Source organism: Pan troglodytes, chromosome 13 (assembly GCF_028858775.2).
Source record: "Pan troglodytes isolate AG18354 chromosome 13, NHGRI_mPanTro3-v2.0_pri, whole genome shotgun sequence".
Lineage (NCBI taxonomy): Eukaryota > Metazoa > Chordata > Mammalia > Primates > Hominidae > Pan > Pan troglodytes.
Genome location: NC_072411.2, coordinates 76,387,965 through 76,405,355, shown reverse-complemented (window position 1 = coordinate 76,405,355; position 17,391 = coordinate 76,387,965). Strand labels below are relative to the sequence as shown.

The following is a 17,391-nucleotide window of genomic DNA, read 5'->3' as shown; positions in this document are numbered from 1 at the left end:
AGAGGGTGCAAGCCCCAAGCCTTGGCAGCTTCCATGTGGTGTTGAGCCTGTAAGTGTGCAGAAGTCAAGAATTGAGATTTGGGAACCTCCACCTAGATTTCAGATGTATGGAGACTCCCAGATGTCCAGGCAGAAGTTTGCTGCAGGGGCAGGGCCCTCATGGAGAACCTCTGCTAGGGCAGTGCAGAAGGGAAATGTGGGGTTGGAGCCCCCCCACACAGAGTCTACTAAGCAGTACTGGGGCACTGCTTAGTAGAGCTGTGAGAAGAGGGCCACCGTCCTGCAGACCCCAGAATGGTAGATCCACTGACAGCTTGCACAGTGTGCCTGGAAAAGCTGCAGGTGCTCAACGCCAGCATATGAAAGCAGCCAGGAGGGAGGCTATACCTTGCAAAGCCACAGGGGCTGAGCTGCCCAAGGCCATGGGAACCCACCTCTTGTATCAGTGTGACCTGGATGTGAGACATGGAGTCAAAGGAGATCATTTTGGAGCTTTAAGATTTGACCATCCTGCTGGATTTTGGACTTGCATGGAGCCTGTAGCCCCTGTGAAAACAAAGGGGCCAATTTCTCTCATTTGGCATGGCTGAATTTAGCCAATACCTGTACTCCCACTGAATCTAGGAAGTAACTAACCTGCTTTTGATTTTAGAGGCTCATAGGCAGAAGAGATTTGCTTTGTCTTGGATGGAACTTTGGACTGTGGACTTTTGAGTTGATGCTGAAATGAGTTAGGACTTCAGGGGACTGTTGGGAAGGCATTATTTGTTTTGAAATGTGAGGATGTGAGATTGGGGAAGGGCCAGGGGTGGGATGATATGGTTTGGCTGTGTCCCCACCCAGATCTCATCTTGAATTCCCATGTGTTATGGGAGGGACCCAGTGGGAGGTAATTGAATCATGGGATCAAGTCTTTCCCATGCTGTTCTTGTGACAGTGATTAAGTCTCACAAGATCTGATGGTTTTAAAAAGAGTAATTCCCCTGCACAAGCTCTCTCTCTTTGCCTGCTGCCATCCATGTAAGACATGACTTGCTCCTCCTTGCCTTCCACCATGATTGTGAGGCTTCCCCAGCCACATGGAACTATAAGTCCAATTAAACCTCTTTCTTTTGTAAATTTCCCAGTCTAGGGTATGTCTTTATCAGCAGCATGAAAACAGACTAATAGAGCATACCTTATAATTTTTTGTTGAAAGCTGGACATGGTGTATCAGGTAAAAGGAACTGAGGTAAACAGGCCTGTAAGGTGAGGTTTTATGTTTATCTGGCTAGGCCTTAAGACTGTGTCTACTGTTTGCTGTCACTGTAGATGTCAGAGGCTAAATTTCCTCTAGTGTCCTTGTTTTTGTCTGCTCTTATCTTTAGCTTTCCCAAAAGACTCCTCTTTCAGTATTAAGGGTCTGAGCCTTGCAGTTCTTTCATTTTTAATCCCCTGATATTATACAGGAATGCTCCTGATGTGGTAGTAAGATATAGGGGAGAAGGAAGCATTCTCTTATTCTGTGATTAGGTCTTAGTCTTTCAGTGAGCCTGTGCTTGTGGGCTGTAACCTTCACATGTGCTTCTCAGCTTTATTTTCCCATGTAGGCTTGGCTATGGTGACATAGTTGTCCTTGAGAGTAAGCATTTGTTAAGGAAAACAAAATGCTCTGGGTATATTTGGAAATGGTTACTTTTCCCTTCCCATTGATGGAAGGGAAGCACACGGAGACTGTTCTTTGGTCTTCACAATGAGAACCTGGTGGAGACTCTGGAAATAAAACTCATGAAAGGGGGCTCTACTATGGTTGGGCCTCTAGGAGCTTTTATCTGTCAAGCTAGTCCATGCTCAGTCTCCAACAATTAGTCAAATTACTCTAAGTATTCCTACCAATGGCTGGCTCCAGCAGTAGTTTCTCATTCCAGCAAGCTATAATACTCTGTATTACCTATCTCTCCAGTTTTCAGGGCAGCGGTTTGCCCTGCGACCTCAATTCTCTGATAAATGTAAGATTTTTTTTTTTTTTTTGAGGCAGAGTCTCGCTCTGTCACCCAGGCTGGAGTGCAGTGGCATGATCTCGGCTCACTGCAAGTTCCACCTCCCTCCTGGGTTCATGCCATTCTCCTGCCTCAGCCTCCTGAGTAGCTGGGACTACAGGTGCCCATCACCACGCCTGGCTAATTAAGATTTTTAAATTTTCTGTTGTTTCAGCTTTTTTCTTGTTATGAGAATAAGAGGACTTTCAAGCTCAAAGTTATAAAAGCAACAAAAAGTGAATAAACATTGACTCCAAATTTGTTAACATTTATTTCATATTTTACTAATTGAGTTTTGGATTTTTCAGTTTAAGTTATTATATATTTCTAGTTACTTTGCCATAATTTTTTGTTTTTGTTTTTGTTTTTGTTGAGAAAAGGTCTCGCTTTGTCCCCCAGGCCGGAGTGCAGTGGCACAGTCGCAGCTCACTGCAGCCTCAATCTCCTGGGCTCAAGCAATCCTCCCACCTCAGCCTTCAGAGTAGCTGGGACCACAGGCATATACCACAATGCCTGGCTCATTTTCAATTTTTTTTTGTAAAAAAATTTACAGGCTCTCACTATGTTGCCCAGGCTAGTCTCAAACTCCTGGGTTCAAGTGTTCCTCTGGCCTCAGCCTCCCAAAGTGCTGGGATTACAGGCATAAGCCACAATGCCCAGCCCTGCCATAATTTTTTTAAATTTAGCTAATTTTTTCAAATATTTGGGACTGAGTAGATAGGATAATATGGTAAATTTCATGATTCGAATAAAAGTAAATTTCAAATTCAAAATAATGTCACCAGATACACTATACATATACAAAATTGCTTTTAAAAAAAAATAAGAATTGCCTAAGTCTGAGTTCTAGACACACCACAAATGGGTAAAATATGATAAGGACTTAATGCCTCAAATGTTTCTATCCAATCTTGTTTACACTATAGTTTTTAGTGTGTTCTAACCATATGAAAATGAACAATTTAAACTAAGGAAGTTTTATTTTACACTTGCTGCAAAGATTTGTTTGTGTGTCAGTGTTCTTCTCCTTGCCTAATTTTTCCTAATTCTTGATTTAATTTTTCTTGAAGAATGCTGCATTAAGCCATGGTACTGATAGACATTTTTTGCAAGAAGCGCTGCACATGCTTCTCCTCCATCTTTTCATAAACCTTTCGTGTTGAAGCCATTTTTGTTGCTTGGGAACACATTTGGGAAATTTACCAAAATAATTGTCTGATCATAATATTTGCTAGGAAGACACCTAGGAGCATACCAGAGGAACTTCCTGTAGAAAGAAAGATGACAAACTCACTTGCCCTTCTGGCAATCCTACCTGAATCTGTTACAGAGCAGTTCCCTTATGCAACTCCTTGGAGAGGTGAAGTCCTACCAGGATAGCTACTCATAGCCCTGCATCTAATGGCAGACTTCTTTTTAATCCTCCAACATGATTCTACTGCAGAAAAACATTTGTGTTACCAGAATTTTATTAAAGCTAAACTCCTAAAACAGGCAAATATTGTAACTAGTAAATAAAGAACTGACCTCAAAATAAAGAAGTGAAGTTAGGCACCATTTCCCTCTTTTATAATATATAGTTGATCGTAGTTGATTGTACTTGATTATAGTTGATTATAAGTCTCTCCTTTATAATATGTAGGTGATTTGATGTTTAAAATTTTTTTATGCAAGAGGAAGCTAGTTAGTTGAAAAGAAATACTGGCCTATTAACAAGGAATTTTAGTAAAACTTGTCCAGTCATAGTACTTCAAAGGTCATAATAATGCTCCTTATTAGTACTTCAAATTTTGGCTATTTTATTTTAGGTATTACCAATGGTTAAGTCATTTCAAATTATTTATACACATTATTATAATTTTGTAATTAAATTTGTTGTTAGCATGGCTGTTCCTTGAAATTTTGTTGACTTGAACAAATTTTTAATTACAATCTTGTTCTGTCAGTAAATGACCCTGCTTGATGTTAAAGGCATGTACTAGTGGAAGCTACACCTCCCATAATCTCAAAGGGGTATTATGATTCTCCAATCACAGTCATAACTCTCTTCTACATGACTCTTCCTATTACCATCATTTCATCTACTCAAGGTCTATCAGCTTCAAGTAAAGAAATTAGCTTGTGATTACCTGAGAAAAGGAGAATGAATGAAATTTAGTTCACTCAGTAAATATTAATTCTTCTACCCAAATCATACTTAATGAATTTAACACAAACCCCCATGTTCCACTACTGGTTTAGTGAGTGAGTGAATGGAAAGGCTTTGCTAACTATTCTAAACATTACCATTTATAATCTCTTCTGAATGTATAATAAAAATTTACAATTTAAGTCTTTCCTATGAAATAATTTTCCCCAAAATATTATAAACTTGAAGGCAAAAAACAAGTTCTCTCAAGTACTAAGGAGATAAAATAATAAACTCTCAATATTACACACCAATTTTTTAAAATTATTTATTTTACTTTAAGTTCTAGGGTGCATGTGCACAACGTGCAGTTTGTTACATATGTATACATGTGCCGTGTTGGTTTGCTGCGCCCATTAACTCGTCATTTACATTAGGTATTTCTCCTAATGCTATCCCTCCCCCATTCCCCCACCTCACAACAGGCCCCAGTGTGTGATGTCTCCTTTCCTGTGTCCAAGTGTTCTCATTGTTCAATTCCTACCTATGAGTGAGAACATGCAGTGTTTGGTTTTCTGTCCTTGCGATAGTTTGCCCAGAATGATGGTTTCCAGCTTCATCCATGTTGCTACAAAGGACATGAACTCATCCTTTTTTATGGCTGCATAGTATTCCATGGTGTAGATGTGCCACATTTTCTTAATCCAATCTGTCATTGATGGACATTTGCTTTGGTTCCAAGTCTTTGCTATTGTGAATAGTGCTGCAGTAAACATAAGTGTGCATGTGTCTTTATAGCAGCATGATTTATAATCCTTTGGGTATATACCCAGTAATGGGATGGCTGGGTCAAATGGTATTTCTAGTTCTACATCCTCGAGGAATTGCCACACTGTCTTCCACAGTGGTTGAACTAGTTTACACTCCCACCAACAGTGTAAAAGCGTTCCTATTTCTCCACATCCTCTCCAGCACCTGTTGTTTCCTGACTTTTTAATGATTGCCATTCTAACTGGTATTACACACTAATTTTTTAAACCATTTTCTAAGTTATATACTTGGGATATGTAAGTTTGAATTCCCTATGCAGAGGTCTTCTCATAGAGAGATATATAATATATAGATATAATGAGTGGCTACAGTACCATAGTCACTCAGTAATCACTGTTTATGGATTTAAAATCTCTTTTTTTTTAAGTAAAATGCACTGGTCTTAAATGTAGAGTTTGAATTTGACAAATGTATACACCCAGGTAACCAACATCCCTGACAAGATACAGAGCATTGCCATCACCCTAGAAAATGCCCTTCTGTCCTTTTCCAGGCTGCCTTCTCCTCCCACAACCATTTTTCTAATTCCTAATCCAATATATGAATTTTATCTGTTCTTGAGCTTCTTATAAGTGAAATCATACAGTAGGTACTCTTTTGTATCTCATTTCTTTGATTCAACAAGTTTTTGAGGCTCATGGATGCCTAACTTTTCAAGAGCATTCATATTCCCATAACTCATTTAAAACATAATGCTAACTTCTGGGCTGGGCACAGTGGCCCACGCCTGTAATCCCAGCACTTTGAGAGGCTGAAATCAGGAGTTCGAGACCAGCCTGGCCAATATGGTGAACCTCATCTCTACTAAAAATACAGAAATTAGCTGGGCATGGTGGCGTGCGCCTGTAATCCCAGCTCCTTGGGAGACTGAGGCAAGAGGATTGCTTGAACCTGGGAGGCAGAGGTTGCAGTGAGCTGAGATTGTGCCACTGCACTCCAGTCTGGGCAACAGGCTGAGACTCTGTCTCAAAAAATAATAGTAATAATAATGCTAACTTCTAATACTTCAGGTTCATCACAGCACAAATGATTTTTTGTAGTCTTGTAGGGCTATGAATTAACTATTATTGCCAGATATATCATCACTAAAATATTTGCATATAAATTAAGTTGAAAATATAAGTAATTACATATAAGTCATATATCTTTATATTCATTCTAGGCCGGGCACGGTGGCTCACGCCTGTAATCCCAGCACTTTGGGAGGCCAAGGCTGGTGGATCATTTGAGGTCAGGAGTTCGAGACCGGCCTGACCAACATGATGAAACCCCATCTCTACTAAAATACAAAAATTAGCCGGGTTTTGTGGCCAGCGCCTGTAATCACAGCTGCTGGGAGGCTGAGGCAGGAGAATCGCTTGAACCCAGGAGGTGGAAGTTGCAGTGAGCTGAGATGGTGTCATTGCACTTCAGCCTGGGCGATAGAGCAAGATTCCCTCTCAAAAAAATAAAAATAAATAAAAATAAAATATCTTCATTCTGTAAGGCAAAGTTTCTAATAAACAGTGATTTTTTTTACTAGCATACAATAAGGACAGTTTCATATTTCTTTGCCTTTGTGTACTTTCCAGACACATAGACTAAAACGAAATGTTTAATTTTTCCTTTATATTGTGTGTTTCAATAGACATCAATTAGCTGTCTTCAGTATGAACTTGGGATGAGGGCAATAAGAAACCCTATGTTTCCAGCCTCCACTAAGATGAACTGGCAGTGTGTCAGGAAAATTCCCAGTATGGAGCAGTTTTATTACAATTCAGTACAGTTGGTTCTTGCATAACCTTTAGAAAATCATACATAAAACATTCTCATCTATATAAATAAAAATCACCCACACACTTTATTAATAGCTTTGTTCACTTTTTTTCCTGGGTGTTATGCTGCATGTTCCTACTGAGCCCCTTTTTTTAGTCCTTTTAAAAGATAACTTTAAGCTTTCTTAAAAGCAGAAAGGTTACGGTAATATTAGTAATCAAATATAAGTGTAAGATAATTCTTGATAAGTCCCGTTAGACACATATCTCCCTCCTGATCACATACTCTAACTAGTGTCTAACTGTCCTTTTTGCATTTAGTGACAGGGACTGGCTTATTCGCTAGATATAGCCAATTTAACTTTAGGAAAGAAAAAGGGACAGAAGATTGTACTTTCTTTCATTTGTGATAATGTTGGGGTTTATTTTAAAACAACTTTTATGGTTATATTACTGTTAGTTTGACTGCAATAAATACATGGGAAAGTGATTACAAGAACATACAAGTAGTCTTGGCCTCCTTTTTCTTTAGCTAGAAACATGTTTTAATTAACCAGAAGTGTATTTTCAGGTGTCATTTTCCTAAATCCAAACTTTACAAAACTTGCCATATATTCCCCCAAAGTATGTGGTATAAAATATCAAAATAATTTAATAATAAGCCTCTAGACTTAACTACCAATTTATAGGAAATATAAGAGCTAGAGAAACATGTTAAATGGCATCACTGTCCAGAATGTGGGAAATCTACAGGACAAATTACCCAATTTCTTTAACAAATGAATAACAATAGGGAGGGGAAGATAGGTAAATGTTTTAGATTAAAAGAGATCTATAAATCAAATACAATATGTGGACCTTGTTTGTATCCTAATCTGAGCAAACCAACTGTAAAAAGATACTTTTGAGACAGTTTGAGAAATCTGAATGTTGACTATTCGATGACATTTTAAAATTATCAATGTTGAGAAGCATAATAAAGGTATTGAGGTTGAGATTTTATTTAAAATATTCTATGAAAAAAATAAATTTGGAAGTAATAGCTAAGACAAGAATGACAAAATATTGTTAATTGTTGAAGCTATGTGATGTAGGTTTGCAATTTTCCGTAGTATAAAGTTAAATTAAAACACACACACAATGAGAAGGGAAAAAAAATAGATCATCACTGTAATAGGAAGAAAAACTATATTCACTTTAGGGTAGCAATTTAGTTTCAGCCAACAGTGGCATCCTATAAATTAAGTACATAATATGTTAAATTTGGGAGAAGGAGAGACAGGCCAGTCAGTCAGTCTGTCCTCTTTCCTTCCCCTTCCCCTTCCCCTTCTTCCTTCCTTCCTCCCTCCCTCCCTCTTTCTTTCTTTCCTTTCTTTCCTTTCTCCCCTTTCTCCTTTCTTTCTCCTTTCTTTCTTTCTTCCTTTCCTTCCTTCCTTCCTTTCTTCTTTCTTTCTTTCTTCCTTCCCATCTGTCTTTTTTTCTGTCTGTCTTTTTTTTTTTTTTTTTTTGAGATGGAGTCTCGCTCTGTCGCCCAGGCTGGAGTGCAGTGGCGCGATCTCGGCTCACTGCAAGCTCCGCCTCCCGGGTTCACGCCATTCTCCTGCCTCAGCCTCTCGAGTAGCTGGGACTACAGGCGCCCGCTACCACGCCCGGCTAATTTTTTGTATTTTTAGTAGAGACGGGGTTTCACCGTGTTAGCCAGGATGGTCTCGATCTCCTGACCTCGTGATCCGCCCGCCTCGGCCTCCCAAAGTGCTGGGATTACAGGCGTGAGCCACCGCGCCCGGCCTCTGTCTTTCTTTTGACAGGATCTCACTCTGTTGCTGAGGCTGGAGTGCAGTGGTGAGATCACAGGCTCACTGCACCCTCAACCTCCTGTGTTCAAGTGATCCTCCCACCTCACCCTCTCTAGTAGCTGGGAGTATAGGCATGTGCGCCACCACGGCCAGCTAATTTTTGTATTTTTTGTAGAGACAGGGTCTCACCATGTTGCCCAAGCTGGTCTTGAACTCCTGGACTCAGGCGATCCACCCGCCTCTGCCTCCCAAAGTGCCGGGACTACAGGCATGAGCCACTGCGCCTGGCCAGGAAAGGCATTTCTAATTCAGCCTTACCTAACCTACAACTCACTGCCCCCTTTTCTCCTACTTAATACCATAAAATTGTAGGTGATAATGCATTGTTTGAAAAGAATGATGGGCCAGGTGTGGTGGCTCACACCTGTAATCCCAGCACTTTGGGAGGCCGAGGTGGGCGGATCACGAGGTCAGGAGATCGAGACCATCCTGGCTAAAGAAAAGAATGATGAACTTGGAATGGAGCAGATGGACCTAGTGTTTGCAGTGAAACACAAGTGTCTTTGACTTCAGCTTTAGTCTCCCTCCTATGCCATTTGTGGCATTCCCCTGGGACTGCCATACTATAATTGTGGAGTCAGTTGTATGCCATTTCCTCATAGCCAGAACTTTTGAGTTTGTATATTATTCTTTGATAAAATACCTATTTTACAACAGGACATTCTTTTTTTACCTTTCATTGTTTTTGTTCTGTAAAAATGAATACTCTTAGTGAGTAGATTAAGCGCTTTGCACACATTATTTTGTATAGCATAATTTACCTTCTAGGAATTTTTTCTTTCCTGAGACTCGATTTCATGGTATTTTTCTAGTAGAGCCTGGGTCTAATCAGAACATGGAACTGTACACAATTGGTATTTTGATACTTATCCATATCACAGCAAAGAAAAGTTTGTAAAATAAATGAATGTTGAAAGCAGTTTCTTCAGTGGACCTGCTTTTCTAAGTGGGAACATTGGTTTTCATGCTGTGAAGGCTTGGCTGAGATGATCTAGAAAGGGGCCCTCACAAATCTGCATTTTAGAACAAATGCCTTCTTTCTGAATTCTCTAGTATTATTCTACCATGACAAATTTAAGAATAAGCCAAACAATTTTTAAGATCCAACTCCAGCTATAATTGAAATTATTAAGGCACCATACATAAAAGTAGTTATTTTACATTTGAACATATTTGTGTAATCTATTTTATCAACATATCTGTAATCATCTATTTTATCAACCAAATTTTGAGTTCTCAAAAGATCTGGAGTCATTTCTGTCAGTGTAACTCTACATAGCCTCTGTCATAATAATGTGAAAGTAGAAAGATACTTGCTAAATATATCTTGATTAAACCTGACTTGTTTCATCTCCTAAACCTAGAACTTTAAACCCAGAACTTTGGTTGATAGGAGAAGGTTTAAGTATAAAAAAATATGTGAATAAGACTGCATTGTGAAAAGTATTACTACTAAGAGCATTTTTTTGTATTATGAAAAGTACCATAAGATAGTCATGGAATTTGGATAGTGGCCGGGTGCAGTGGCTTACAACTGTAATCCCAGTACTTTGGGAGACCTAGGCAGGTGTATTATTTGAGCTGAGGCATTCAAGACCAGCCTGGGCAACATGGCAAAACCCTGTCTCTACCAAAAAAAAAAATATATATATATATAATATATATATACATATATAAAATATATATTATATATAAAATATATAATAATATATTATATATATTTTATATATAATATATATTATATATAAAATATATATAATATATTATTATATATAAAATATATAAAATATATATATTATATTATATATAAAATATATAAAATATATATATAATATATAAAATATATAAAATATAATATATATATTATATATAAAATATAATATATATTATATATAAAATATATAAAATATAATATATATTATATTATATATAAAATATATAAAATATAATATATATTATATTATATATAAAATATATAAAATATAATATATATTATATATAAAATATATAAAATATAATATATATTATATTATATATAAAATATATAAAATATAATATATATTATATTATATATAAAATATATAAAATATTATATATTATATTATATATAAAATATATAAAATATTATATATTATATTATATATAAAATATATAAAATATAATATATATTATATTATATATAAAATATATAAAATACAATATATATTATATTGTATATAAAATATATAAAATACAATATATATTATATATAAAATATATAAAATACAATATATATTATATATAATATATAATATATATAATATAATATATATTATATTTTATAAATTATTACATATATAATATAATATATATTATATAATATATATAATATATATTATATATTTTATATAATATATAATATATATTATATAATATATATTATATATTATATAATATATATTATATATTATATATTATATATAATATATAATATATAATATATAATATATATTTTATATATAATATAAAATATATATGTACATATATAAGTGATATATGTACATATATATCTTATAAAAAGACAATTTCTTATATAAGAAAGTTGAATAGCTACTGGTAAAAATAATAGTTGTTACTCTTTAGTAGTATTTGTCGAGCACTTCACTAAGAACTGTATTTACAGTCATACATTGTGAAAGTGTGCTAAATTTATATACTACACAGAGTTTTCAGTTGGGGTTTTTGAAAAATATAAATGCTAGAAGAGTAATGATTGTTTAATAGTCTGTATAATCTCTGTAACACTGGGGAAATACATCATTTTCTTGACATAGTTGGAAGTACTGTAAAGAAGGCATGCTTTCTATAACATCTTATTAAAATTACCCATCTTGTGATGAAAACTGATGAAATTAGTATAACCTCTCATCATGATGGCCAAGCTTTGTGACCCTTTATTGGAGTGGTTTTTATTCTAATTATTAACAAGTTTGGTGTCTGAATTCATTCGATATCTAATAAAATTGTTGACAAGGAAATGTAGTTTTGACACTTCAGAAGAGACATTTTCTACTTTATAAAATTAAGTTCCTACATGTGAAATTTGAGAAGCCACCAAAGTAAACATTCTATTATTCATTTAAAGCTCTTAATTGAGCCGGGCGCGGTGGCTCACGGCTGTAATCCCAGCACTTTAGGAGGCTGAGGCTGGCAGATCACGAGGTCAGGAGTTTGAGACCAGCCTGACCAACATGGTGAAACCCCGTTTCTACTACAAATACAAAAATTAGCCAGGCATGGTGGCAGGTGCCTGTAATCCCAGCTACTCCAGAGGCTGAGGCAGGAGAATTGCTTTAACCCAGGTAGCGGAGGTTGCAGTGAGCTGAGATCGTGCCACTGCACTCCAGCCTGGGCAACAGAGCAAGACTCCATCTCACACACACACACACACACACAAAAAAGCTCTTAATTGTATGAGCACCTCTATGCCATTTAGAGGCAACCAGTATTAATATTTAAAATTCAATTTTAAGATTGTATTATCAATATTAGCAACCAGACTGAATAATTAAAGGGCCATTAAAGTAATACATAGGAATTAAACATTTTGTATAGAAGAAAAAAATTAAAAACCCTCTTGGTTTAAAATGAAATATTAATATAAGACAGGTGTTTTTGTTTGTTTTTAACTAAATAAGGCTTTTTTTCCTAAAACTATGACATCATTAATAACTTCCCCCATACTCCAATAATAGACAATTTTTTCCCATCATCTCCCTAGTACCTAGGGCAAACTTACAGTTGTTCTTGGCAATATGAATGGAATGGTAAAGCCTGGAAAGTCCAGTAAAATATATTATCTTATAACTGAGTTTTTCTCACCAAATTTTTAACCACATCTGCTATTGACAGGTAAACAAATTTGAACTGATTGCCTTTTGCTTTCCATGATAATATGCAGGTGAGTGCGCAAATAAGTGGTAAAAGACCAACAAAGCAGTAAAAAGAAATAGACAAAGTATTTAACCAGCAAACTAAAGAACTCATTTCTGAATATTTTTCTATCCCCCTACCCTCCCGTATGAACTCCTTTTTGGCAGTAACTGTCTCATTCTTCCCTAAATGACAGACACATCAGCTGGAGTACGTCATTTAAGCCAGTGTAGGTGATTTAGGCTGGCAACTTTAAATAGCTGCCATGAAATGTTGTCATTAGTTTGCTATCTGCAGGGAAAACAAAATGAAACAGGAATATACAAAATGAGATAAGAGTCTCTCTTACCTTACATAAACCTTATGTTTGAGGGCAGGGGGCAAACCTTTAAAAAAAATTATTTATTTATTTAGAGACATGGTTTTGCCATGTTGGCCAAGTTGGCCTCCTGGGCTCAAGTGATCCTCCTGCCTCTGCCTCCCAAAATGCTGGGATTACACGCATGAGCCACCACTCCCAGCTGAAAATTTTTAAAATTTATTGTTAGTTCATATTTGGGAAACAAAAAGCTCACTCTTCAGTCTGAGATTTTGCAAAAGTGGAAGTGTAGTGTAAAAAAATATAAAACATACATACCAATAGCCAGCCTAAAACTGCTTGTTAGCAACCCAAGCTAGTAATTAAAAATTTTGAAATCTGGGAATAAAAGCAAGATTAATTAAAGTACTTGGTGGTTACCCATAGGTGTGTGTGTGTGTGTGTGTGTGTGTGTGTGTGTGTGATTAGCAACTACTTGGCAATGTATTCAGTATTGTTATTTGACAAGTAAGGATGAGGAATTTTGCATTGGAAATAAGGATGATAAATTCCTCATGTACCTTTAAAAATACATCTTTTAAATGAACTCTTACTGAGAGAATAACTACTAAAAGTTTAATTGTAGTTTTTTATTATAATATTTTGCTTTGATTTTATACTAAAAACTGCCAACCAGATAACATCTAAATGTATCTTTTTCAATATGACAAAGTTACATAAGAAGACTCCCCTTGCACGTAAAGAAAAATGCAATTATTTTCTATTCTGAATCTCCAGACTGCTGTTTTAGAAAATCATATCTGATTATTTGCTCAGCAGAAGATTATTGAGTTGATTTAGCTGTGATTTTACTTAACAAAGCTTCAACTGCATTCCTACTGTGGAGTCCGAAAAAGGTAGAGAGATATAAATGATACATTCAAACTGTGATTTTTGTGAACAGGGCCATCGATGCACCCCTCGGAGCTAATAGCGGAGATGAGAAACAGTGGGTTTGCACTGAAACGAAATGTACTGGGGAGAAACTTGACCGCAAATGATCCATCACAGGTAATGATCTTTTTATCAGTAAGCTGAAAATGTCTATAAATCTAAATGTGATTGCTTGTGAATTGCTACTTAATGTTTTCCAATATGCATATATCCATAGGAAAGTAAGATAGAGCAAAGAAAATGCCCAAAATGTATTTTGATTTTGCTTTATTATTTTAATCTAAATGAGAAATTGTTTATAAACCTGTATTTTAATAAATGAAACTGCTCCTCTGAGTTTATGTGGATAAAATATCTAACTGAACTGGTGATGAGGTTGTTGGTTTTTCCTTCCTGCTAACTTACCCCTGATATGACATTAAATAGAACCAATGGTTAGAAGTATGTAAAAACTCCTAAAAATTGTAGAAAATATTTTAAACTTATTTATTTTATTAAACTATACATAGATCCATAAAATGATTGAGTTTGAAGGGCTATATTATTATATATTTGATAATGTGCTGTTGAAATTATAATAAAAGCTAAAATTGTGGATATTTTGACATTCTCATAATCTCATAATCTTCTTTTTTATATTTCATTAAATTAAAAATAAAGTATTTAAACTGGCAAGTGTTAACATTCAAGAGATAGAGAATGGAAGTCATGCTCTAAACATTTTATCTGTGTGTGTCTATCATCCTTTTCCTGGAAAAGTTTCCTAATGCTGGCAAAGCAGTCACGTTAACCTCTTAGTGCTATATGATCCACTTCGGCAGGGAGACTACAAAAAAATTTTTTAATTCTCTCCCACTTCCCAATCCAAAATATCATATTCATCTACAGTGTGTCCCTGATACAAAACTTATTTATAAATGTTTTCTTTTTTATCTACTAACTACCTTGTGTTGAAATCTAGCAATTTAATGATATCTTTGTTGACTCAGGAGTATGTTGCAAGTGAGGGTGAAGAAGATCCAGAAGTTGAATTTTTAAAGTCACTAACAACCAAACAAAAACAGAAACTTCTCAGGTAATTTAAAAGTATATATTTAATAGATTTATTTTTTCCTTAGTATTCATCTCAGTATCGTATTCAACTCTGATCCTAAGAGCTCATGAAGGTCCTTATACCATGCATCACATTTATTGATTATTCTTCACCCATAGCTAATACAATTTTGTCTGTCTTTTCAGTAACATGGAAATGAGTGTAAGATTGTATACTCAGATTGTACCACAAAACGATTGCACTTTTCAGAATGTTTAATTTAGAATTAGACTTATTTATAGCTTTTACTTTTCAAAATAGATTTGTATGTATCTTCGCACACAATTTGTTCTTAGGAAACATTTTTGGCCATTTTTAAAATGTTTTGTAAAATTTTATGAGAATGCAGAAAGAATGCTTAAATTTAAGGTAAACGTGAATTTTGTTAAACAGACTACCTCTGAATTAAAAGAATCCAAGAAATGTCTGCTGGGTCCAATAGAGGGAGCTCATGATGCTTTCAGTATGTAGAGTTTTGAGAATGGCTAGACAGAACCTAGAGACTTATTTTCAGAGTAACTCAAACATACCATATAAACAAGTTACTCCTCCAAGAATGTGAAGTACTCTTTAGAAATTCAGAATGTTTTAATAGGATTGTCCTATTTATAAAACTAAACAATTGTTGAAAACAAGTATTAACTATATTATTTTATAAAACCAATATTTCAGAAGTTTAATGTGTACTCTTACTCAGAATTTCTGGAGAATATTCTCTTGAATTTTGATAATGTTGATTAATATTTATATACTATAAAATAGTACATAAAATTAATTTTTCATCTGATTATAGCTATATATTTGCTTTTATAGTAGTTCCAACTGATGTTACACACCTTTCACAGGCTTTCTTTAGGATGACCCTTTAGAGTGCTATATAATTTCAACTCAGTAAGAATTTAACAAAAAAGTAGTCATTACTATTGAAGTATAGTCAGAAAATTGGCTTGATGCATTTAATTTTTTAATTTAATATATTCACGCTTTGAATAATTTTAAAGGAAGAAAATGAGTTGTCATTTAGTAAACAATACGTTCATATATGGATACCAGTTCTTTTTTTTTTTTTTTTTTTTAAGACAGAGTCTCACTCTTTTGCCCATGCTGGAGTGCAGTGGCATGATTTTGACTCACTGCAACCTCCGCCTCCCGGGTTCAAGCGATTCTTCTGCCTCAGCCTCCTGAGTAGCTGGGATTACAGGCAGGTGCCACCATGCCCGGCTAATTTTTGTATTTTTACTAGAGATGGGGTTTCACCATGTTGGTCAGGCTGGTCTCGAACTCCTGACCTTGTGATCCGCCCACCGTGGCCTCCCAAAGTGCTGGGATTACAGGTATGAGCCACCGCGCTCTGCCATGGATACTATTTTTAATAACTTCTAAGAAAATATATTGTTTGTTCATAACTTACAGTTGATGAAATAACTGTTTTTCACACAGTCTGTTACTGTTTATTTCCCAATTACAGGAAATTAGATCGACTGGAGAAGAAAAAAAAGAAAAAAGATAGAAAAAAGAAAAAGTTTCAGAAGAGCAGAAGTAAACACAAAAAACATAAGTCCTCTTCTTCCTCGTCTTCCTCCTCCTCCTCCTCTTCCTCTACTGAGACTTCAGAAAGCAGTAGTGAGAGTGAGAGTAACAATAAAGAAAAAAAAATACAAAGGAAGAAAAGAAAGAAAAACAAGTGTTCAGGGCATAACAACAGTGATTCTGAAGAGAAGGACAAGTCTAAGAAGAGAAAGCTTCATGAAGAACTTTCTAGCAGTCACCGTAACCGGGAAAAAGCCAAGGAAAAGCCCAGGTTCTTAAAACACGAGAGTTCTAGGGAGGACAGCAAATGGAGCCATTCTGATTCTGACAAAAAGTCCAGAACCCATAAACACAGCCCAGAGAAGAGAGGCTCTGAAAGAAAGGAGGGGAGCAGCAGAAGCCACGGCAGGGAGGAAAGGAGCCGGAGAAGCCGGAGCAGAAGTCCTGGTAGTTACAAGCAAAGGGAGACAAGGAAACGGCCACAGCGAAATCCTGGTGAAGAGCAAAGCAGAAGAAATGACAGCAGAAGCCATGGCACAGACTTGTATAGAGGAGAAAAAATGTACAGAGAGCACCCAGGAGGTACACATACTAAAGTGACACAAAGAGAATGAAGCAGAAGTAGAGAAGAAAGACTGTATGTGACAATTACCTGGGAATAAAAATATCTCCACTTTTTTATTGAATACCTTTAGCAAGGGGTAAATTATGTACTGTTGTCTTTCTAATAAAAAAGCTCAATTTTAATTTTTCATCTCTAGACTGTCAATTCAAGTACAAAACTACATGAGTACTATAAGAATGAATTTTGCAAATATTTGTAAGTAAGCTATTTTGGGGCTGTGGAAATATTTTCTGTTGGTAACTGTTTCTTGTTCCCCATACCAGATAAAAACCGCATATAACTCTGTGACATTTGCTTTGTTCTGAAACATCATTAAAAGAATGACAGTACCTTAAATGGGTATAATTTACTTTTTTCAATTCAAATTTGTTATTCTAGGATTTGAATTTGCT

General features: G+C 35.5%; 1 protein-coding gene across 2 annotated transcripts in view; it reads left to right on the top strand.

Moving 5' to 3' along the window:
• CIR1 (corepressor interacting with RBPJ, CIR1) overlaps positions 1-17,121 on the top strand; it is a 48,205-nt gene extending 31,084 nt beyond the window's left edge. For both annotated transcript variants that reach the window (XM_063791309.1, XM_001148591.7), the window contains 3 exons: positions 13,762-13,868; positions 14,741-14,826; positions 16,313-17,121. In XM_063791309.1, the coding sequence (XP_063647379.1) occupies positions 13,762-13,868; positions 14,741-14,826; positions 16,313-16,988 (869 nt within the window). In that variant the 3' untranslated portion in view covers positions 16,989-17,121. The remainder of the gene's footprint in view (positions 1-13,761; positions 13,869-14,740; positions 14,827-16,312) is intronic.
• Positions 17,122-17,391: the final 270 nt, after the last annotated feature.